Here is a 15,179-nt window from a genome sequence, read left to right on the forward strand (position 1 = left end):
GGTTGATGATAACATCAGACTCTTAACGATGAGGACATCAGGAATGTAAAAGTTTATAGAGGGAACAAAGAAGGGTGATTGAGGAGACGCCATGCAGTCTCGGGTTGCTTGTTCTCCAGCCAGTAAGGCATGGAAGTCGCAGGGTGTTTGCTGCTGCCGGGCAAAGTTGTTTGACCAGTGAAAAGTTGTTGGAAAAGGACTGCTGTGGGGCGAAGGGTGTAAGAGGGGAGCCTGTCCTCAAGATGAAAAGGAAACACGATATAATGAAAAAGGAATGAATAGGGACAGGCTAGCAGAACAGAGACCAGGCACATTGATCTCCTCATGAAGATGGGTTCAGCCAAACTCAGCAAACTTCTCAAAGTCGCTGGAAATGGCACACCGGAGCTGGGAAGAAGCTCAAGCTGAGAGAAGCAGACCCACATACACAACTGCCCCTCGTTGGTGAGCAGTTGCGCATTATGGGGAATCATACGGCCTTGGAAACAAAGACTGTCCTGGTAACCTTACAGCTTATTCTCATTAACAATCAGACAGTTTATGATCCTGAAATATGGAACCAACTTGAGGTCAAGGTGTGGGACTCTGCAACTAAAAACTATTGGCCTTGAAAAGGAGACGGATCTGCTTCCCTTCAATCCAGAAAGAACAGGATGCATAAGGCCTGAAGGCCAAGTTGCTTGACAACTTAAAGCAAGACATATTGTTCCCATGACTAGCCCTGGAATTCTTCGTTGTTTGTAATCAAGAAAAGGAATGGAAAATGGAGACTGTTATATGATCTGAGAGAAATTAATGAAGTCATGGAAGATATGGGAGCACTTCAACCAACTCCAACTATGCCTCCAAGGATTACCAACTCCAACTATGCTCCCCCAGTCACGGAACTTAAAAGATTGATTGTTACTTCTTCTGGTTGTACATATGTATAGGCATACTCAGGTTTAATATGGACAAGAAAAGCAATTGAAAATGGAGACTGTTCTGTATATTTAGAAAGTTCAATGTTTGTGTGTGTGTGTTGGTAGAGCATAGACTCCACGCGCACCCAGCGCTGTTTGCTTGCCTTTGATAAATATTACTAAATTCAGGTTGAGCTGAGACTTCATTTATAACACTTCTAAAATGCATATATTTTTATGGAATTCTTACATTTAAGAACTTCCAAAACCACTTCACCATGTGAATCGTGCTTTTAAAATGGATTTTTTTTTAAATTCTGTAGGCAGTTAAGTGCACAGATCAGGACTCAATGGGAATATCAGCAGGGTCACAAGAAGGGACCCTATTTAGAAGGGATCTAAGGATGTCTATGACCTCTGCTAGCTGCCTTTATCAATTTTCAGTGAAAAGTGGTACTTTAAGGAAACTTTTGTTCCAGAAGAGACTTGATAGGCCTCCACAGATCTGTGCAGTTTCTTTGAACCCACCTCTCATCAAAACACAGACCTTTGAAAATGTTGACTTACATTAACTATTCTTTCTGCCTTTACTTTTAAAAGCGAGGCAGTCCCTATAGCTTTATTTAGAAATCACCCATCATTAGTAACCACAATCATTTAGTAGACATATTTACAAGGTAAGTGACAGTGGGAAGTAATTAAGTTTAATATAAATCACACTCAATTTCAGATCTGCATGCTTCAAAATAATAATTAATAGAAACTGCAGCTTCTATAAAAAGGTACGGTATTTATAGCAGTGTCTTCTTTCTTTTCCAGCTAAATGCATTGACTCTAGTGGAGATTAAAATCCCCTGTCTGTTCATCTTCCTTGTTTCAAAGTCATTTTCTACCTGTGGTGCACTTCATTGTGAATTATCCACTGCTTTTATTCTTTGTGGGCAGATCTTGCCTCTTAAGTTGATGGGGAGAGTAGCAGGGGGAGAGTTTAGCATTGTCCAAAACGGTATTTTAAATGTATATATCTTGAGCTGCGGCTTTTTGCTCAATCCATGTTTTACAGATCAGTGCCTAATGGTGTGTGCTTTGTTTCACAGGTGTCATGCAGCTGATGGGTCTGCTGTTGGAGCTGATGGTCACAGCCAGGGCTGAAATCCTTTATTAAACAAAACAGTCAAGTAATCCGGGAAGGTTGGAGCCATTTGCAAGATCTTTTGAGTTTATTGCTCACCCTGCCAAAAAAAAAGTCACCATTTGGGACCACAGCCTGCTGCAAACAGCTGCCATGGCTAGCAAAAGAAAGTCAACAACTCCCTGTATGGTGCGAACTTCTGAAGTGGTGGAACAGGAAGTCACAGAGCGCGTAGAAACTCCTAAAGAGAAGGGGGCTGGCACACCGCAGCAGGACGCTAAAAAAACTTGGCCTTCAGAAAGCTCAGTAAAAGATTGTGAAGTGGTCGAGGCAAAGCCCCCAGCTGAAAATCAGTCTAAGAAACCCCAGGGCGGTTATGAGTGTAAATACTGCCCTTACTCTACACAAAACTTAAATGAATTTACAGAGCATGTTGACACTCAGCATCCAAATGTCATTCTCAACCCCCTGTATGTGTGTGCCGAATGCAATTTCACAACCAAAAAATACGATTCTTTATCTGACCACAACACAAAATACCACCCAGGAGAGAGTAACTTTAAACTGAAATTAATTAAACGCAATAACCAGACTGTTTTAGAGCAGTCCATTGAGACCACCACTAACGATGTCACTGTCACGAGCAGTGGGCTAGAAAATGCAGAGTGTGAGGATTCGCTTCATGGGGGAATTAGTGTGAGTAAAACGCCGATGATGAAGTTGGGAAAGCCTAAAGGGGAAACCAAAAAGGGTCCCAAAAAGCCAGAAGAAGGAGTTACGGAAAACCACGTGGATGGTGCTCTCCCCCGCATCATAACCGAAGCCACTGAAGCGATTGCTTGTATAAACGGAGACCTCCTCCATGACGTGTTAGCTCATGTTATGCCCTCTGTACAGCTACCACCAAATATTAACCTTGTCCCCAAGGTCCCGGTACCTCTGAATAGTACCAAATACAACTCTGCACTGGACACTAATGCAACCATGATCAACTCCTTTAATAAATTCCCTTACCCGACGCAAGCAGAATTGTCATGGTTGACAGCAGCCTCAAAACATCCAGAAGAACAGATCCGAATCTGGTTCGCTACGCAACGTTTGAAGCACGGCATCAGCTGGTCTCCTGAAGAAGTGGAGGAGGCGAGAAAGAAGATGTTCAACGGTACTATCCAGGCAGTTCCCCAAACCATCACCGTCCTGCCAGCTCCTTTGGCAACGGCGAAAATCCCCCCTCCCATCATCCAGACAGCTTTGCCCTGTCAGATACTGGGCCAGACCGGTCTGGTTTTAACCCCTGTGTCGAACGGTTCAGCAGTTTCCTGTTCACCAATTACACTTGCTGTTGCCCCAAACCAGGGGCAAAAGAGGACGATACAGACCCTAGCAAGTGTCCCGGAGGCCAAGCGTCCTCACGTAGTTCAGGTGCCCGAGAGCCCTGCCAAGCTGACCGCCGTACCACTGACGCCAGCCAGCGAGCGAAAAAAGACGAAGGAGCAGATAGCGGAGCTGAAGGCCAGCTTCATAGCAAGCCAGTTCCCCGACGACACAGAAGTCTACCGGCTGATAGAGGCAACGGGTCTCTCCCGGAGTGAGATCAAGAAGTGGTTCAGCGACCACAGGTATCGAAGGCAGAGGGGCATCGTGCACGTCACCGGCGATGCTTTAGGGAAAGATCAAATAGCGCCTTCACTGGGTCGGCACGGCCGCTCGTTCCACCCATATGCAGATTTTGCACCCCAGAAGTTCAAAGAGAAAACCCAAGAGCAGCTTAGGGCCCTCGAGGAGAGCTTCCTGAGATGCTCTTTTCCGACCCAAGGAGAATTGGACAGGCTTCGAGTGGAGACTAAGCTGAGCAGGAGGGAGATTGATTCGTGGTTCTCTGAGCGGAGAAAGATAAGGGACAGCATGGAGCAAGCTGTCTTGGACTCGATGGGATCATACAGAAAAATTAAAGAACAAGGAACTCCCAACGGTGCAATAAGCCAAGCAGAACTGCTGAATAGCTCCCAGCTCCCCGGTGCTTTGTCTGGGTCCTCTGCCACATTCAAGAAAACCCAGGAGCAGATTCATCTACTGAAAAGCACATTTGCAAGAACTCAGTGGCCATCACCCCAGGAGTATGACCAGTTAGCATCTCAGACTGGGCTCACAAGAACTGAAATAGTTCGCTGGTTCAAGGAAAACCGGTCTTCACTAAGAACGGGGTCACTTAAATGGATTGACCAGTACCAGCAGCAGTACGCTGCTGATGGCCATAACGAGCAAAACCAGAAAAAGGGATCAAAACTCACTGAGAGTCCAAAGAATGGTAGCGAGGTGTCCCGGCAGCATTACCAGGAGCACAAAAAGCTGAACGAAGAGAACGCGGGGAAAACGGTGGTGAGGGCAAAAAGGGACTGCGAGCCACTGAAAGACTCTTTGTTGGGGAACCAAGCGGAGGGCGCGGAGAGGCTGGAGTGCAACAGCCATGACGGCCACGGCAGCGAGGAGAACGAGGAGCCGGCCGAGGTCAACTGGGTGGAGGTGACGGTGGGTGAGGATGATGCCGCGTCGGACTGTACAGACAGCTGGAGCCAGGCGGCACCCGAAGGCCAGGCGGAACTGGCGGACTTTGACTCTGAAAGTATATCGGGAGACAATGCCCACGTATAGACAGGTAATGCTGGTGGTGCCTTGCTTCTCCGGGCCGGCCTCAGGCCAGGTGTGTTTCCAGCATCTCCTAGCTCCTTTTCCGTGCAAATCCCCCAAAAAACCATCCCTGCTGGGTCCTGGTGCCTGCTGGATGCCTGAGCAGAAGGGAGAGCTGTCCTGGTTATAAATTGAAGCAGCTGCTTGCTAGGGAGGGGTTAGTGCTGTGCGCCAGGTTTCTCCTTTCATTTGGGGTCAACTCCCGTTTAAGGGCTTTTTTATTTTTTTAATTTTTTTTTTTTCCAGTAAGTGCTTAAGCCCTGAACTTCTGCCTTCAAATGACCCGTGTAACCTCTGCAGAGCCTGATATAAAACACACCAGTGGAGCCATGCAAAGAAATAATAGGTGATACTAGTTCCCAATAGCCCTTTTGCTAACAGATCACTGATCTCCCACGGACAGAGGCTGCAGCGCCTGGTTTTGCACCCCGGGTCCTTCCTTTGCAGCAGAATAAAAGCTCTCTGCGGGAAGGGCCCGGGTCAGCGATGCTTCTTTATGCAACAGCAAGCACAAAATGCTGTGGGGCCTCAAGCGGCTCATGTAAATGTGCTCTCTTCCTCTTGCAGGTGAGAACTGTCTCCAGCCTTGCTTTGTTCTGCTTGCTCACTGTAGAGGATTAGGAAATGCTCCAGACTAAGCTGTGTGGGTGTTTTAGCAGCTCTTCTTCACAGGATCCTGAATTTAAAAGCAAGCTGCAGGGTCTTTTCTTAAGGGGGCTGGGGGGTTATGTGAGCTTTCACAACGTGAGAGGATGTGTTGTTTGGAGACCTGAGGCCTGTTTCTGATCACAGTTACACAGGTATAAATGTGGAGCAAGCTCTGTCAGGGTTTCCTGACTTGCGTGTTGAGTTCCCCAGAGCCTTTAAAGTTCTGTGCATGGCACAGCCGAGACCAGAGCCCATCTTTCCTGAGCTGGAGTCTCCTTACACTACAACTTACCCAACAGAAAGCACAGCACCACTCACTAACAATTAGAGAACTTGGATTTTAGAAAGAATTAATTCTGCTAGGCGCTTTCTCTGAATTTAAAAAGGGTTTCCAACCCTGCAGTGGTTGCATTTTGAACTATAGTTTGGGCATTCGAGAAATGTCACTGTGTCCGTACCACGAAGTATTTTAAAACTCCAGGCTGCAATACAAAACTGTCCTGGGCTGTGCTTGCAGCAGCTGCTGGCTGGGGGTGTGAGGAGCAGGTTGTGGCAAACACAGAGGTGGGAGGGAGACAGGTTGGGGACGTCACCTGGAGCTGCTCTGGCTGCTGCAGAGGCACATGGGGGTGCCACGGCCAGGCAGTCACATAGGAAACCAGACCCAGGATCTGATCTGGTATTTAAAATCCAATGAGCAATGAAAAATTGCACAGTGGGGCTTATATTTTTCTGTCAGAGTTTGTCGTTCCAGATCATTTTGGTGTTCCAGCTATAAACACGTACCCTAATGTAACCAAAGGGAGGGAAAAACCCAGAGCCTTTCTCTCTTTCGTTCCACATCATCTTCCCAGCACATCTCAGCCCAGAAGTGCCAGTGCCTGGGTGGGAGGCGTTGTCACAGTCATGGTGACATGAAAGCTGGGAGCTTTATCCCTTGCACTGATGGGACCCGTGGAAAAATCCTGGCTTCTTTTTCCTTGAGGATAAACTGTCACTCTTATTTTTGTGAAGCCTGCTTATCTTGTTTGATTTTGAACTGAGACTTGGGAGTTGAACTAGCAAGGTGTTATCTGAGGTGACACCCAGGGTATGACTCAAAAGCAAAGACCGTGTGAGACCTGACGGTGAGCTTGTTTCTGCTTGTTCTCATGTAAAAGTCTGATTCTTCCTAACGCTGCAGTCCTCGGTACCTTCGAGGGGCCATGTCACCTTCCTGGCTGCACACAGGAGATGCTGCCAAGCGCTGAATTGCTGACAAGGGACTTTTCCTCCTCTTGGCGCTTGCACAGCTGCAGTGATGATGTGAAACTTTCACTGCTGCACTTTATGCAGAAACGTGCTCCTTTGATACTCACGTTGTTGCTATTTTCTCAGCCTGACAGGAGCGCTTTAAAGTGAACATTTTTCGGCGCTCAGTCTCCGTACTTCTGTTGTTGCCTGAACTTCTGTGCAGCTTCTGCAAAACTTGCAGCACTGCAGAACTTCTCAGATCCCTCTTTGCCTCCTCCAGGTAGTTTTGTAAGTTCCTGAAACCATTAGAGAGCATTTGTATTACAGTCTCGATGGACATGATGCCTTAGAAAATGGGTTCTTCAAAACTGATGCATTTTCAGTTGCTTCTGCCGGACTTTCATGGCCTCCTGACCACACCATCCACAGGCTAATGGGGTCTGTTATAAAGCCTGCTTCTGCCTATCTGAAACTTTTGCCAAAAATCAGATGAATTCCACGGAGCAGAGTGAGGTTTCCTTGAACACTGCCTCAAGGCCTGTCCCCATAAGGCACCTTCGGGATGCTGAGTGGCTGCTGCACGGCCTCACTAAAAATGTCCTGGATGCTGCGTGACGAAGCCTCGCATCCCTCATTTATCAGCACAGCCTGAGCTCCCTGTCCATCCGTGGCGAGATTCCTGCCTTCCGACAGCAAGGGTCAAAACCAGGTCTCTTGTCACCACTTGCACAAGCCTGACGCACAGAAATCCACCTCAAATTAAATGCAGCACATCACAGCTCAGCCCCAGGAGCAGAGCATGCTGGAGCAGCTGGCAGCCTCACAGCTTTATCTCCCCGGAGGGGTTTCCCAAGATTTCCTCAGACCGGAGCTTTTGTCTTTTCTCAGAAATGTGCTATTTTTCCCCCCCCACCACCACCTTCTCCACCGAAAACTTTCTGTTTCAGGGTTGCTCTCACAACCTCCATTTCAGGCCCGAAGGCCTTCTACTGAGGTAGAAGATGCTCTCAAGGGTCACGAGCACTCCCTGGGGATCACTGTGCTGCCCTTCCACAGCCCAGGGAGCTCTGTCGAGATGGGTTGAAGGCCAAGATCTGGGAGGTGGTCACCAGAAGGCCCCAGAGAAGCCAGGCCTTGCTTGCTGCATGGTGCTGAGCATCAGCAGCCGTCTGGGCCCTCCCCATGTCCTCAGCTCCTTTCACACCACGGTGGGAGCTGAGATCAGTCGGATGCTGGTGGCCCAGCACATTCCTCAGTGTCTGAGACTGCTGAAAGCTACCAGCACCGGGGTTTCCCCTCCTTTCTGTTCGAGTTCTCGTTTTTCTTGTGGTTTGGTGCTCTATCCATGAAGCTGGCTGCAGCGCCTGCTGCTGACGGTGGGATCCACGGCCCCCGTCCTGAAGGCAGTGTGGGACTTCCCAGCGGTTTTTACAGAACCGAAGCATTTCAGGGACTCATCATTTCCCCTAAAACCAGCTGTGTTGGAGACCCAGCAATGAAGGACTTCAGAGGGAGAAACAAAACCCAAAGCAGCAATTACGGATTTGCAGTGCTTTAGAAAACACAGAGGGGTTGTCTGAGTAAAGGCTGCAGGGACAAGGAGGATTTTTTTTTTTCCTTTTGTGTTGGCTCAAGCTTAGCTTTCTGAGGTGCAGATGCCAGACAGAGCTCAGTGCCTCCGTGGGAAATGACAAAGCCAGTAGCAACGTTCATAAAAGGTGTGAAATAAAGGTTGTGGTGAGCTTTGGGGCAGGAGAAACTACCCCGTGCTGCCGCCTGCAGCTGCAGCCTGAGTCGGTGCTCACACTTCTTGCACTCTCACGCTTCACTCATGGGGAAAACCACACTAGAAGTCATCCCTGTAGGGCTGGCATCCCTGTAGGGCTGACATCCCTTGCCATCTCCCTGTAGGAGAGCCCTTGCCCTGTGTCCCTATCTGTTCACAGGGCCGTGTGGAGGCAGGCAGCTGTTTGAGGGCTGGTTTCAAGTTCGTGTAATTCTTTGCTAAATTCGTGCCATATAATGAGAGGATTTGCTGGGAAAGAAAGGCCTGAAGTCTCCTTGCCCTTAGCTCTGTCTCTCCTGTGGTCACAAAGCAGCTGCCCCCAGCCCTCGGGTGTCACCCACGAGCTGGTGCAGGCTCTGCCCGAGGTGTTTGCAGCAGCGAGCGATCGGTGAGAGTCGAGGCCGGGCTGTCTGTCCCCATCAGCAGTCTGTAGGGGGGAATTAGCTGGGTGTCGGGCACAACAGAACAAATCTGGCCCCCTGCTGCAGCATCAGTGATAGGGACAGGCTTCAGGGGATGGTTAATACCAAATGCAGCGCCACGGCAGCTGCAGGGATGTAAATTGGGTGCTGCGTTAGTCAACAGCCCAAGTATCTCTTCGTGGTGTCTTTAATATGTTTCTTCTTTAATTTTTGCAGGGGTACTCATCAGCTGCGCTGTCCTGACAATGAAGGGGAATTCTGCCTGAAAATAGAGCAAAAATCTATTTTCCTGCCTGGGGTGAGAGAGAGTGTGTTGCGACTCCAAGTCTCAAACCGTGCTCGCGGAGGCACGGTGAGAAATACTCTAGTGGAGCACCGTCATGGGGTTGTTTATAGTGCCAAAGTCCTACTACTGCATTGGAAAGGAAAAGGAAGAAAGAAAAAAGGGTCCTTGTATATAGGGTTCTCCTTCGCTTCTCTCCCACCCACTTTCCTGCCCATCCTCTTCCTGTACTGGAACAGATTTGTACGACGTGGAAATTTTGTTAACTTTTTAATAGCTGCAAGTTGTTCTTGCATATAATGCCATGGCAAAATTTTAGGGTTGGTTTTGGGGGAGGGAGGCGTCTTTTGTGGGGAGGGGGGAGAGGAGATTGTTTTCTGAATCACTGAATGACAAAACAGCTTAGGTTGGCAGGGCCCCCTTGGGTCCACCTGGTCCCCCCCTTAAGCAGGGAGACCCAGAGCAGGGTGCCCAGGGCCACGTCCAGGCGGCTTCTGAAGATCTCCAGGGGAGGCCCTACAACCTCTCGGAAGCGTTTGAAGAAAAATTTGCAATTTTTGGAATCTCTTTGGTGCCGATCGACATCCGATCCCAGATTCCCACCCCGGCAGCCGTTTACATTTCAGCCCACGCAATGCAGTTTGGGTTTGGGGAGGGGCGGTCTGGCTTGGTTGGGGCTTTGGGTTTTTTTCCCTGTTGTTTTGACTTTTTTGTTTTGTTTTGTTTTATGGCCATCTTCTACTGGTTGAAGTATTTAAATCTCTGCTTTCCTGTGCTCCTATGAAGCGAGTCTTCTCCAGCTCCTCACTTTTCCCAAACGAGGCCACTCCGTGGGTCTCTGACGATCTTTGCTACAATGCCTTTTTTTTTTTTCTTCCTGTTTGTTTGGTTTTAGCACTTTTTGTTTGAACACGCAGTGCAACCCCCGGAGGGGTTTTAGTGAGAAAATGAAGATGCTTCGTAATCTGAACTTGTTTGCGTTTCTTGGGCTGGTACAGGGACGGACAGCATGACCACGAGGCTGTCCGCCAGCTTTAGATGTTGCAGCGCACAACAGAAATTCCTGATTAACCCTTGCCACTAAATTCTTAGATCAGTTCTAGATTCCTGAGTGCACTTTTTTCAAGTCCTGCTAATTTTCCTTTGTGCGGGGTGTCTGTACGGGTGGGTGTGAGGAGGAAGAAGAGGAGGGAGAGCGGGAGCGTGCGTGCGGGAGTGGGTGCAGGAGCCGGCCGCTGGGTTTCTCGGACCAGCCGCGTTTTGAAACCTTCCCCATATTTCAGTACACTGCACAAACACAATGCTAGGGAGTTTGAATAAATCCAATTTTTCTAACTTGTTGCTCATTTGTTGTAACTCAATAAAACAAAAGCTAGACATTTTGGTAACCTTTTTCTTGTCTCTTTTTTTCTTTTTTTCTCTTAATGAAAAACAAAGCTCGGCCGCCACCAGCGCCGCGTTGTGCAGAGGAGCTCGGGGGCTTCAGAGCTGCGATTAGGGTTGGAACTGGTTTTGCAGTAATCAGCTTGGCAAACGCTAGCCAGATTAAAATGAGCAGCTCAGTCCACTACTGGTTTTTATGTTCCTGGTGTCAGATGGTTTTACACCACGTGAGGGGGTCAGATGGTGCCTGGGAATGGGGAACCAAGCCCCTGCACCATGGGGCATGCATGGATTTAGGGCTACCTTTATATTGGTTGCCCTTACAACCTGAAGGAAGGAAGGAAGGAACAAATGAAAGAAACCTTCCATGTGACTCACCAACACAGAGCTATTTTTATTAATAGTCTGCACAATATTTAAGCTACAAGGGAAGTTTACAGTAAGTAGCGGGGAGGACTCGGTGACTTTTCCTACAATAAAGCTGTCCAGGACATTGCTGGAAGGGGCTGAACCAGCACCCACCTCCCTCTGGGGCTCGGCACTGCAGTGGCTGCGCTCACCCTGATCCTACACCAAAATCTGATGGCAAAAGGTACAGAAACCACCCCCGCTGCTCCTCCAGCCTGCTGGTGAGCACCAACACAGGCTGTGCCAGTGACCACGACAGCACACGAGGCTGCATGGGGCGATCCTGCCTGTGTGGAGCCAGATGTCCCGTGCAACCCCTTCTGTCCCCCCTGCATGGGCTGTCGGATGGCTGGATGTGTGTGTCAGGAGGCAACGTGTCTGATGGCTTTCCTCCAGGGCTGCAAACTTGTAACTGAAGCTAATTGCCGCTTCTGCCTGCTTTGCTTACATGAAAGGATGCTAATATTTTAATTGCCCTTGTGCACAGTTTTTAACAGCCACTTGGCAGCTTAATATTCCAGTTTGTGTCTCTTCTGGCTGATGTGCGTGTAAGTATGCGTGTCTGGAGTGCTGACCTACTTTGTTTAGCTAGCAGAACTCCCGTGGCTCTCGGGAGTTTTCAGCAGAACAAGACCCACCTGGGTTGCCTGTATTTGCACAGCACCAGCCGCCGAGGGACTGGGGACTGGGGCTCTGCAGGATCGCTGCAATTCACCCAGAACAATAGCAGCAGCCCCGGAGTTTGTTATTGCAGAGATAATAAAGCCAAAGCTCTCCCAGAGCAAACAAACGTGCTTGCAGAAGAGCAGCAGGGCTTTGCCAGCCCCAGCCAGGAGTGCCGGCAGCACGGCCACGGGTTAAGGATGGGAGCAAGCCTCCAAATGTGAGGGTTCCTCTTGGAAAACCAGCCCCTTTTCCTTTTTTACACAAAAACATCCCAGTGCCACACAAAGGTTGCTTTAGCAGGGCTGCCTGAGCAAGTTTGCAGAGCGGGCACTGCGAGCAGGCTTTGCTGTCATTAATAACGACACGGTGACTGCAGCTCCAGGAGAGGCCAAGTGGCGAGGCACAATCAGGACGTTGTTCGTGCTCCGCGGTGATCGGGGACGTCCTTGGGCACGGGGTTTCACTGCGCATGGATGCAAGCAGGCTGCTGATGCTGACTTTCCCCGTGCACAGCTCCACGGCCTGTCTAGGGCAGGCACTTGTGCAACGCTTTTTTAAAAAAAAATATTGTTTGGGGAAAAGAAAAAAAATCCATCACAAGGATCCAAGTACAACTTGAATTAGGTGCCCTATGCTTTCCTAATTTAGTCTGCTTGTGGATGACAAGTTGACAAGAGGATGGTTTTTGGTTACATGCACACATGGCCTGGTCCATGAGATGATCAGTAAATGAGACTCCATTTGCTTCTTGTTGTCGTTATTCAGGCCTTGCTTAGAAAAATAATTTCTTTGTTTTATTATTTTTTTTTCTCTAACTGATGTCTGAGCAGCTCAGGACTCCACCACCATTAAAGAGCTTCCAGAATAACTTGCAGCAGTAGGACTGGGCCTTGATCCCCCTTGCAGTGTGGAAGCTGAAGCACAGACATTTCCAGGTCCTCCCAGTACTAAACGTGATTGAAAGCAGCCAAGGACTGCAGGTGTTTTTGCTGGCTTGGCCTTTTTTAGCTCTTTTAATGTACAACAGGGGGTTACCACTGATCCTGGCTGCACCTCAAGCTCCCACCTTGCCTGCAAAACAAATCCTAGATGTTCACAGCCAGCACCCAAGGAGCATCTCACCAAAGGATGAGCTGCCACGAATTTGATGCCAAACTGCCACCGCTGCTAGGTGGAAGGTGTAAAGACCGGAGTCCACCTTCTTCTTCTTGGCATTTCTTCCTCGCCAGCAGCCCTGCTGTTCTGGCTGGGCCAGGAGGACCAAAACCAGCCAAGTTTCATCTTCTGCACCAGCCCTCAGCAAGGCAGTCATGGGACAGCTCTGCCTGAGAAAACCAGAAGCCAAACTGGAATATTTTGGGGATGTTGGCAGGAGTCCATGGGACAATGGTGACCAGAATGCACGAGGAGTCCATAGGGAGATGGCCACACAAACTCCCCTGTCAACACATGCCTGACAATCCAGTATATGCCCAGCCATATAACCCATAGGAGCTTGTTGTTGCTACCAGTGGCTTATAATTTGACCAAATTTGGATGTATTTTGCTAGGGGTGATGAAAAGCAGAAGCGGTACAGGCCCTTTTCCTCCTAATGTCCTTTCCCTGAAGGGCACTAGAGCTTTCCTAAATCAACGCCCCCAGAAGTTTTTAATGGGAGCAGAATTTATTACTCCGATTTTATGGAAGTAATTGAGCGTTTTTTGGCTGAAATCTTCCATGTGTCAAAATTAATTAATTAACAAACACTTGACTTGGAGACTGGGCAGGGAAATCCCCATCCCAGAGTTACTAGCAGCCGGTTTTCTTGCCGGAGGGAGCACGGATCAGGTGCTGGGAACGTCTCCTTTGCGATGATGCAGAAACCCACCCAGAGCAGCCCCATGCTGCCCTTCCCCATTCTGCTCACTGCGGTGCCAAACCCATGGCATCCTCCAGCCCGTTTGCCGTGCTCCAGGAGGAATTACATTTTCCCCTATTTTTGCAGACTGTGTGCATATATTGGTTAAGTACATTGTGGATTCACCCAAGCATAACAACGCCAGTTTTAAGTTTTGCCCTGAATCTGCACACTGATTAGACTTCAAACACCCAAAGACTGGATTTTGTGGTTTTTGGAAGTTCTGCCTAGGAATCGATGAATTTAACACCTCTCACTTCCTGCATCCTTCAGCTGAGGGCCATCCTTGGGCAGCCACCAAAGCTCTGCTGACACACGCAGCAAGGCTGCGATGTGCCCCCAGGCATCACTGGCCCCAGCAATCGCTTGTGACACATTTTGTTGGCACACATCGTGCAGGAGAGCTCAGGAAACACAGTCCCATCTGCTACCCACAGAGCTGAGAACTTCAGAGGGAGGAAAGTTTCAGAGCAGAAATCTCAGTGTATAAGTCTCTCTGCAGCCTAAATTATATTGCTTTTCACAAAGCCATTACTTATATATAAAAAAACTCATTTTGCAGCCAAGTTGTTGCAGGGGCCGTCCCAATGCCTGACTGCTCTTTCTGAGCAGAAATGTCTCCTCATTTCCAACCTGAACCTCCCCTGGCACAACTTGAGGCCATTCCCTCTGGTCCTATCACTGGTTACCTGTGAGCAGAGGCCGACCCCCAGCTCCCCACCCCTTCTTTTCAGGCAGTTGCAGAGAGCAATGAGGTTTGCCCTGAGCCTCCTCTTCCCCACACCAACCACCCCCGGCTCCCTCAGCCGCTCCTCACAGGACTTGTGACCCAGGCCCTTCCCCAGCTTCGTAGCCCTGCTCTGGGCCTCAGTGTCCTTCTGGGATTGAGGGGCCCAGAGCTGAGCACAGCACTCAAGGGGTGGCCTCACCAGAGCACAGTATGGGGGAACTATCACCTCCCTGCTCCTGCTGGCTACAAGTACCAAAAAGAAACACTGTCACCTGGGAGAGACAGAATTAATTACAAAGGCACATAGAGCAACATTACAGAAGTCAGCTTGGTGTCTGGATAGCAAGAAAAGTGTACACCAGTGATGGAAAGGAAGCTTTTTTTAATCTCCTGAAGAGAAAGAGGACTAAGGTTGTGGAGATGAGTGAAATGGAGCACGTTGGTGGTCATTTGATTGGTAACTAATGGAAAGCTACAAGTGTGGCCTACAGGCCTCGAGTGTAATTCTGAAAATATTCATAGTACAGCAGGAAAAGGGAACAGTGGCACAAGCTTCAGCGATGATGGGGATGAGGGGGAACCATCAGCCCCAAACACCCGGCTTAACTGCAGGAAGCCACAGTGGGGTTTTCTCCGTTTTTTTACTGCCATCAGACTTGCTCCAAAACAGTAGCTCTATTAAAGTATTACAGTCCTCTTCATTTAAGTGTCGTGTAAAAAACACACCAAGAGCAAACTGGCTCAGGCAAAGTAAATGGGGTGTCTGTAAAACTTCTTAATGCACAAAATCATCCTCTCCATACACAAAGCTGGACATCTCCATTCACTGGAGTTGGCTCCAACCTGTGATCCACATCCTCCTGCCTCACCCGATAGGTCATGTTTGCCCCTCAGAGGTTTAGGTTCAGCTCCCCCAAGCCCACCTCAAGCTGACCAGAGGATGCTGAGCAAGGAAGCTGACTCTGGAAAACCACAGAGGCCTGCTGGAATTAAAATTAGC

The 15,179-nt window shown here is 49.0% G+C and overlaps 1 protein-coding gene across 4 annotated transcripts in view; it reads left to right on the forward strand.

Annotated features, from left to right (window-relative positions):
- ZHX2 (zinc fingers and homeoboxes 2) overlaps window positions 1–10,473 on the forward strand; it is a 68,338-nt gene extending 57,865 nt beyond the window's left edge. For all 4 annotated transcript variants that reach the window (XM_084511195.1, XM_084511194.1, XM_084511192.1 and 1 more), the window contains 2 exons: window positions 2,000–4,690; window positions 9,028–10,473. In XM_084511195.1, coding sequence (XP_084367321.1) covers window positions 2,188–4,686 — 2,499 coding nt within the window. In that variant the 5' untranslated portion in view covers window positions 2,000–2,187 and the 3' untranslated portion in view covers window positions 4,687–4,690; window positions 9,028–10,473. The remainder of the gene's footprint in view (window positions 1–1,999; window positions 4,691–9,027) is intronic.
- Window positions 10,474–15,179: the final 4,706 nt, after the last annotated feature.

Source organism: Aythya ferina (genome assembly GCF_964211825.1).
Source record: "Aythya ferina genome assembly, chromosome: 2".
Classification (NCBI taxonomy): Eukaryota; Metazoa; Chordata; class Aves; order Anseriformes; family Anatidae; genus Aythya; species Aythya ferina.